At 43.6% G+C, this 9,572-nt stretch overlaps 1 protein-coding gene across 1 annotated transcript in view; it reads left to right on the top strand.

Moving 5' to 3' along the window:
• Positions 1-1,001: 1,001 nt before the first annotated feature.
• The window catches only part of ptprja (protein tyrosine phosphatase receptor type Ja), a 63,138-nt gene continuing 54,567 nt past the window's right edge, over positions 1,002-9,572 (top strand). Inside the window, exon 1 of the mRNA XM_055934645.1 lies at positions 1,002-1,386. Within this exon, the coding sequence (XP_055790620.1) occupies positions 1,309-1,386 (78 nt within the window). The 5' untranslated portion in view covers positions 1,002-1,308. The remainder of the gene's footprint in view (positions 1,387-9,572) is intronic.

The raw sequence follows: 9,572 nt of genomic DNA, 5'->3' as shown, positions 1-9,572 counted from the left end.
TTACACAGACATTTATTGTTACCCTTCCCCAGATCTGTGCCTCGACACAATCCTGTCTCGGACCTCTACGTACAATTTCTTCTTTTGCTCTGACATGCACTGTCAACTGTGGGACCTTATATAGACAGGTGTGTGCCTTTCCAAATCATGTCCAATCAATTGAATTTACCACAGGTGGACTCCAGTCAAGTTGTAGAAACATCTCAAGGATGATCAATGGAAACAGGATGCACCTGAGCTAAATTTCTCATAGCAAAGTCTGAAAATGTATGTAAATAAGATATATATATATATTTTTATAAATTAGCTGAAATTTCTACAAAACTTGTTTCAGTTTGTCATTATGGGATATTGTGTGTAGATTGATGAGGATGTTTTTATTTTTATTTAATCAATTTTAGAATAAGGCTGTAACATAACAATGTGGAAAAGGTCAAGGGGTCTGAATACTTCCCGAATTTTCTGTATGAAAAAAACGGATGTATCTTGTGGATTGGGTCTAGCATTTAAGCTATACTTGATTTAAGGGATTGCACTTTTGGGACTACTCCATGTTTTCCTTCAAATACCGGGCCAACAAATCAAGCCAGTTCAATATATTTGGTATATGACTCAGGTCTGATGTATGCAAATAAGCGACATAGGCCCATTGTAAACAACCAGTTTCAATATACACAATATAAATAATATTAAAATGATTTAGGTGTGGAGGTAAGACTTCAAATCAAATGGTATTGGTCATGTACACATGTTTTAGAACATACTTACCGAAAGCTGTGATTTTAGTTTCCATTAACATTTGCCTTGGCTGTGCTTGGAATTGTTGAGGAACCCCGTCATGGATGTATTTCTAAACACTGTTTCGCGGAGTTATGGCAAGAATGTGGGATGGCTACATTTCTGAATGAAAGACTTCCTCCCCGAAGTCCTCGCGGAGGAAGAGGACCCGGTAACGTTAGCAACAGCATTGATTAAATGACCAGAGACCATTGCCAGAAAGTGAAGGAGAGGAGGAGGCGCATAGCCAAGCTGACTGCACAGACATGCACACAACTATAACTTCTGAAAGTGACGCCAGAGGCCACCGCTCCACCCCGCAAAAGGGGACACAGAAAAGTAACTTCTTCCTATAAACACCACCACTCATTTGACGACCGGAGCCAACGCAACAGTTTACAAGACCACACCAGCGACAAGGCTAAACTGTACGCGGCTATAAAATCAAAAGTCGAGATAGTTTTCAAGAAAAAGTAACGTTTGGAATTGCAAGCGCACACTAGCAAGAAACGCTTGTGAAGTTTCTCCCAGATGTTCGGCATCATGAGCCGAATGTCCTGCTTCGGTGTTCTTCTCAGGACGTCCGTCGTCCTATATCTGTTTCTCAAAGTAAGTGATTGATTTATATTTGACAACATAACACAACTTGGAGAGGTTTTAGGTCTTGTTGTTTCTATAGAAAAGCCACAATACTGTGTCATAAATGACGATGCTGAACATGGCACCTGCTGCGTCAGGTAAAGTTCTGTTCTTTTGCCAGCAAGCGGCTGCAGTATTTAAGACTTAGGCCTATCACTATCAGTCTGTATAGAGAGTCTGTATACATGAGTTTGTAAAGTCATTGAATAATAATAATAATGGAACATCTTATTTTTCGATTTTCTGTCAAATCCATTCAATTTGAAAGGTTACAGAATGTATTCAGTTTATGACAGTGCTTCTATTGTGTAATGAATACGGTCTTGTTAGAATTAGGACTATAATCAATTCATGTCACTAAGTAATTAATACACTGACCTTTAAGTTTCAACAATATTAAGCTATTTATTCGCATGCGGGCCCAGGATTGTCTGCATTTAGTTGGATGTGAGAGAATGTGTTACTCTCTCCAATACCCTCACATTTTTGACAATTATTTCATACAGTAAATGCAAAAATGCCACTCTGGAATTCAGTATTTAATATTTAGGCATAATATGTGTGTGATTCTTATTGTTCTCTTTAGGCTATTTGATATTTATTCATATGTATTTTGTTAAAGGGTCTTTTAATGGACTCAACATGTACAATAGGCCATACAACAAGCGTGTTGCCAGCTACTAGATTAGGTACTACAGACCCATCTGTAATAGTAGAACGTTTTTGCTGCAGAATCATATTCATACAAACACCAACAATACCAACAGAGACTTAATTCACAAGGAATAGGGCACAATATACATAAACACAGTGCTTGCAAAAGTTGTCAGACCCCTTGGATTTCGTCATGTTGTATTGTGTTTCAAAGAGGGATTTAAATTGTTAGAATTGTAAAAAAAGAAAAAAGTCAACAATCTACACAAAATACTCTAATGTCAAAGTGAAAGAATGTTTATTTAAATTTTTTAGATAAATAATTATATAGAATATAGTTGTTGCATAAGTATTCAGCCACTTTGTTTAGGCAACCCTAAATTAGGTCAGGAATCAAATGTTGCTTTACAAATCACATAATAAGTTACATGGATTCACTCAGTATGAAATAATAGGGGTTGACATGATTTTTGAATGACTAACTCTGCCTCTGTCCCCCATACATACACCATCTGTAAGTATTGAATTTCAATCACCCATCTGTAAATAGCCCACCCAACTACCTACCTCATTCCCATATTGTTTTTATTTACTTTATTTGCTCTTTTGCACACCAGTATTTCTACTTGCACATCATCATCTGCACATCTATCACTTCAGTGTTAATTTGCTAAATTGTAATTACTTCTCTACTATGGCCTATTTATTGCCTTACCTCCTTACTACATTTGCACACACTGTATATAGATTTTTCTATTGTGTTATTGACTGTACGTTTGTTTATCCCATGTGTAACTCTGTGTTGTTTTTTGTCGCACTGCTTTGCTTCATCTTGAGCAGGTCGCAGTTGTAAATGAGAACTTGTTCTCAACTGGCCTACCTGGTTAAAAAAAGGTGAAATATATATATATATTTTTAAATTCAACTACAAAGACCAGGGAGCTTTTCGAAAGCCTCAAAATGAAGGGCAGTGATTGGTAGATGGGTAACAATAACAAATCAGACATTAAATATCTCTTTAAGTATGGTCAAGTTAATAATTATGCTGTGGATTATGTATATATTAAACCACCCAGACACTTAAAAGATAGTTATTCTTCTGAACTGAGCTGCAGAACCGGAATAAAACTGCTCAGGGATGTTATCATGAGGCCATCCGTAATAAAAAAACACAGCTACAGAGTTCAATGGCTGTGATGGGAGAAAATTGATGATGGATCAACAACATTGTAGTGACTCCACAATTATAATAATGACCTAAATGACAGAGTGAAAAGAAGAATACAAAACATACAGAATACAAATATTCCAAAACATGCAACAAGGCACTAAATTAATACTGAAAAAAAACACAACCAAGGAATAATGTTGGGCCTGAATGCAAAGCCTTATGTTTGGGGAAAATCCAACACAACACATCACGGAGTAACTACTTCATTATTCTCAAGCATGGTGGTGGCTGCATCACGGAATGGGTATGCTTGACATCAGCAAATACTGGGGAGTTTTTCCAGGATAAAAAGAAATGGGATGGAGCTAAGAACCGGCAAAATCCTGGAGGAAAACTTGCTTACCAACAAGACAGTGAGTGAATGGCCAAGTTATAGTTTAGACCTAAATCTGCTTGAAAATCTATGGCAAGACTTGAAAATTGCTGTCTTGCAATGATCCCCAACATCTTGACAGGGCTTGAAGAATTTTGAAAATAATATTGGGAAACTATTGCACAATCCAGGTGTGCACAGCTGTTTTATAGACTTACCCAAAACTCACAGCTGTTTTATAGACTTACCCAAAACTCACAGCTGTTTTATAGACTTACCCAAAACTCACAGCTGTTTTATAGACTTACCCAAAACTCACAGCTGTTTTATAGACTTACCCAAAACTCACAGCTGTTTTATAGACTTACCCAAAACTCACAGCTGTTTTATAGACTTACCCAAAACTCACAGCTGTTTTATAGACTTACCCAAAACTCACAGCTGTTTTATAGACTTACCCAAAACTCACAGCTGTTTTATAGACTTACCCAAAACTCACAGCTGTAATCGCTGCCAAAGGTGTTTTTAACATGTATTGACTTGGGGAGTTGAATACTTATGCGATGACAATATTTTTGTTATTGAATTTCTATTAATCTTTAAAAAATATATATAATTTTTCTTCCACTTTGACAGAGTATTTTGTGTAGATTGTTGACAAAAAAATGACAATTCAATCCATTTTAATCCCACATTGTAACACGATACATTGTGAAGAAATCCAAGGAGTCTGAATACTTTTGCAAGGCACTGTAGTTGCTGGAGCCCATTAGCCATTTATCCTGTGCTTATCCTACCACTATTTGACTATAGACTAGGTCCACCGCTCTCCAACTGGAGAGGGTGAGTGAGAATGGCATGTGAAGGTGTGTGAGTTCCACACAAAGGGGTCGGGAATTGAATGAGAACTGTGTGTGTGTGTGTGAGTACTTGAGAGTGCTGTGCTTGTGTCCTGACATGGTCATGCTGTTTTGGACGTGGGTTCTCATATATAACGTGTAGGCTACAGTAGTAAGACTTCAGGCTGACAGAGAGGGCTCAGGACAACGCTTTACATCTGTACTGCACATTCCCGGATACGTCCCTCTTATATTTACTAAATGATTTATCGAATAATATAACATAATATTGAAAAGTGAATCAAAAGTATTCCACAACGGCATGTGCATACATATGTTATTCCAATGGTAGTTCCACTGGTAGTAGATTTGAAGGGTTTTGCTGGAAGAGCTGTGCCTATGAAAAGTGGCACATACATTGAGAAGCTTTGGTTTGGCGTGTCCACCCAGCCTAAGGGGTTCCCGAGTGGCGCAGCGGTCTAAGGCACTGCATCGCAGTACTTGAGGCGTCACTACAGGCACCCTGTTTCGAATCCAGGCTGTATCACAACCGGCTGTGATCGGGAGTCCCATAGGGCGGCGCCCAATTGGCCCAGCATCGTCCGAGTTTGGCCGGAGTAGGCCGTCATTGTAAATAAGAATTTGTTCTTAACTGACTTGCCTAGTTAAATAAAGGTTACATATAAAATTAAAACATTTTAAAGGGTGATGAGATTTAAGGGTGATTTAAGGGTGATGAGGAAGTGGTGATGTAGTGATGTGGTAAGGCGATGCCTTATCACCTTGCCAACTTCTATGAAGAGTACACACAGTGATCGTGATGAGAACAGGTCATTGTACATATGCAAAACAGATTTTTAATCCTGTTATTATAACACAGGTAGAAGAGACAGTCCGGCCTCTGAGGTGAACTGCACTATAGTTAAAGGGTAAATATCACAAGGGAAGTTAGCAGAATCTGTTGTTCAATATAAGCATTATGCTAATTAGTTGAATTCATATATAACCAAATCAGCAGAAAAATTGGGAAATGGGAGGGCTGAGAAGGGTGACCTAGCACTGGGTGGAGGTCACCCTTTAAGTTAAACCGTATAATGATCCCATGTTATTTGAATATCAAAGTTGTCCTCTGAAGTGGATAGGGGGAAGAAGGATTGGCCTTATTGGATTTAGAGAATAAGAAACCTTTATTTCAACAGAAGTCTTCACTGATATTACTTCCTAACCTCCACGTTTCGCTCTACCATTAGCCTCAGATCTTTTACAGTCAATAAGGAACATTGTTTGAAATAGAGAAAAGCTGTGAGAAATAGACGCTACTATTGCAGCCATTTCAAATAACCCTCAGTTTGTTCTAGGCCGGCCCCTGGGGGACTGTGGAAGGCTTTGAGATTAGGATTCGTATGTGGTTGAGAGCGAGTTCCTATTGATAGCTCTCGGGTACTGATAACCATGGTTGTGAGTATGTGTGTGTGTATGATTGAACAGTGGCTGGCAGTGCCACCAAAGGGAGAGATTATGGTGATGATGATGGTGGGTAGGGGACCGATAAGATAAGACCCATTTCAGAGGAGGGCACCTTTGTGTTTCACAGCTCAAAGGACCCAGGGGTCGAGAGGTCAATAGGGAAAAGGCACTTGAAAGCATTTTACATCATCTCCTTCCTGTTATTGTTCTTGTTGGCAATTTCTTTGTTCTTTTGCTTTTTCTCTTACTCTCTTTCTCGCCCCCTTTGTATGTAATGTTCTCCTCCCATACTGACTACATCACTCCCACTCTCTTCCCCGCTTTCTCATCCTTCCCCTTCCTTCTCTGTGCCCCCTCTCTTCTACTGTTTCCCAAAGGTGAAAGTATTCAGACCCATTGACTTTTCCCACATTTTGTTACGTTACAGCCTTATTCATAAATGTATTAAATAATCCCCCCCCCCTCATCAATCTACACACAATACCCCATAATGACATCACAATACCCCATAATGACATCACAATACCCCATAATGACAAAACATAAACAGGTTGTTCAATTTTTTTTGCACATTTATGAAAAAAAAAAATGAAATATCACATTTACATAAGTATTCAGACCCTTTATTCAGTACTTTGTTGAAGCACCTTTGGCAGCAATTGTAGCCTCTAGTCTTCTTGGGTATGACGCTACAAGCTTGCCACACCTGTATTTGGGGAGTTTCTCCCATTCTTCTCTGCAGATTTTCTCAAGCTCTGTCAGGTTGGATAGGGAGCGTCGTTGCGCAACTATTTTCAGGTCTCTCCAGAGTTGTTTGATCGGGTTCAAGTCTGGGCTCTGGCTGGGCCACTCAGGGACATTCAGAGACTTGTCCTGAAGCCACTCCTGCTTTGTCTTGTCTGTGTGCTTAGGGTCATTGTCCTGTTAGAAGGTGAACCTTTGCCCGTCTGAGATCCTGAGTGCTCTGGAGCAGGATTTCATCAAGGACCTCTGTACTTTTCTCTGTTCATCTTCGCCTCAATCCTGAATAGTCTCTCAGTCCCTATGTCACGCCCTGGCCTTAGTATTCTTTGTTTTCTTTATTATTTTAGTTAGGTCAGGGTGTGACATGGGGAATGTTTGTGTTTTGTCGGTTTTGGGTGATTATATGGTAAAGGGGGTGTTGGGTGTATTGTATGGGTTTGTGTGTAGTGCATGTGTCTAGCGTTGTCTATGTTGGTTTAGTTGTTTAGGAGAGTCTATGGTTGCCTGAATGAGTTCCCAATTAGAGACAGCTGATTTCTGTTGTCTCTGATTGGGAGCCATATTTAGGGTAGCCATAGGCTTTCATGTGATGTGGGTAATTGTCTATGTAGAACGTTTGTAGCCTGTATGTGTATGTGCACAACGTTATTTAGCTTCACGGTCGTTTGTTGTTTTGTATAGTTTGTTAAAGTGTGTCTCCTGTGTTTGTGTATGTCGTTGCGCCACACGGGACTGGTTTCGGTTTGTTTGTTAAGTGTCATTTATGTGTAGGCTTTTTCCCTGTTCGTGCGTTCTCGTGTGTTATGTGAGTCCGTCGTTCAGATCTGTTCTACACCGTTTATTTGTTTTGTTAGTGTATAGTCAAGTTCGTGTTTTTTCCGTCTTGTCATTAAATTCATTATGTATTCAAACTCCACTGCGCCTTGGTTCAATCCCTGCTCCTCTTCGGATGAAGAAGAGGAGGACAGCCGTGACAGAATTACCCACCAAAGGATCAAGCAGCGTGAATTGGAGCAGTGGCCTGCTACACAGGATTATTGGAGTTGGGAGGAAATATTGGACGGAGAAGATCCATGGGCACAGCCGGGAGAATATCGCCGTCCCAAAGCTGAGCTGGAGGCAGCGAAAGCAGAGAGGCGGCGATATGAGGAGGCAGCACGGAAACAAGGCTGGAACCCCGTAAGTCAAACCCAAAAATTTCTTGGGGGAGGGCTCTCGGGTAGTTTAGTTGGGTCAGTCGGGAGACGTGAGCCAACTCCTCCTGCTTACCGTAAGGAGCCGGTGAGGGCGGATTTGGAAGTGAGCGACGCAGAGACAGTAAAGGAATTAATGGAGAAATTGGAGGAGAGAGTTATGAGGGATGTACTGGTTTGGTGCATGAGGCACGGCATCCGTCCGAATGAGCGTGTTGGTGAGTTAATGTCACCGGGAACAGCTCTCCATACTCGTCCTGAGGTGCGTGCTAGCCGTCTGGTTAAGACAGTGCCTACAGCACGCACAAAGCCTCCTGTGTGTCTCCAGAGTCCTGTGCGTCCTGTTACTGTTCCTCCACGTACTAGCCCTGTGGTGCGTGTCTCCAGCACATTACCACCAGTGCCTACACCACGCACCAAGCTTTCTGTGTGTCTCCAGAGTCCTGTACGCACTGTTCCTTCTCCCCGTACTCGTCCTGATGTGTGGGTCCTCAGCCCGGTACCACCAGTACCGGTACCACGCACAAGGCCTATAGTACGCCTTGAGAGTCCAGTATGCCCTGTTCCTTCTCCCCGCACTAGCCCTGAGAAGCGTGTTCCCAGCCCGATACCACCAGTGCCGGCACCACGCACTAGGCCTAATGTGCGTCTCCAGGGTCCAGTATGCCCTGTTCCTTCTCCCCGCACTAGCCCTGAGATGCGTGTCCCCAGCCCGGTGCCACCAGTCCCGGCACCACGCACCAGGCCTACAGTGCGCCTCAGCCGGCAGGAGTCTGCCGTCTGCACAGCGATGCCTGAACTGCCCGTCTCCCCAGCGCCATCTGAGCCATCCGTCTCCCCAGCGCCATCTGAGCCATCCGTCTCCCCAGCGCCATCTGAGCCATCCGTCTCCCCAGCGCCATCTGAGCCATCCGTCTCCCCAGCGCCATCTGAGCCATCCGTCTGCCATGAGCCTGCAAAGCCGCCCGTCTGCCATGAGCCTGCACAGCCGCCCGTCTGCCATGAGCCTACTGAGCCGTCCGCCAGACAGGAGCCGCTAGAGCCGCCAGCCAGACAGGAGCCGCTAGAGCCGTCCGTCAGACAGGATCTGCCAGAGCCGCCAACCAGACAGGATCTGCCAGAGCCGCCAACCAGACAGGATCTGCCAGAGCCGCCAACCAGACAGGATCTGCCAGAGCCGCCAACCAGACAGGATCTGCCAGAGCCGCCAATCAGACAGGATCTGCCAGATCAGTCAGCCAGCCATGAGCAGCCAGATCCGTCAGCTAGCCTTGAGCAGCCAGATCCGTCAGCTAGCCATGAGCAGCCAGATCCGTCAGCTAGCCATGAGCAGCCAGATCCGTCAGCTAGCCATGAGCAGCCAGATCCGTCAGCTAGCCATGAGCAGAGAGATCCATCAGCTAGCCATGAGCAGCCAGATCCGTCAGCCAGCCATGAGCAGCCAGATCCGTCAGCCAGCCATGAGCAGCCAGATCCGTCAGCCAGCCATGAGCAGCCAGATCCGTCAGCCAGCCATGAGCAGCCAGATCCGTCAGCCAGCCATGAGCAGCCAGATCCGTCAGTTAGCCATGAGCAGCCAGATCTGTCAGCCAGTCATGGGCCGTCCCTCAGTCCGGAGCTGCAGTCCCTCAGTCCGGAGCTGCAGTCCCTCAGTCCGGAGCTGCAGTCCCTCAGTCCGGAGCTGCCATTCCTCAGTCCGGAGCTGCCATTCCTCA

The sequence above is a fragment of the Salvelinus fontinalis genome, chromosome 9, assembly GCF_029448725.1.
Source record: "Salvelinus fontinalis isolate EN_2023a chromosome 9, ASM2944872v1, whole genome shotgun sequence".
NCBI lineage: Eukaryota > Metazoa > Chordata > Actinopteri > Salmoniformes > Salmonidae > Salvelinus > Salvelinus fontinalis.
This window is presented reverse-complemented; position numbering and strand designations above follow the sequence as displayed.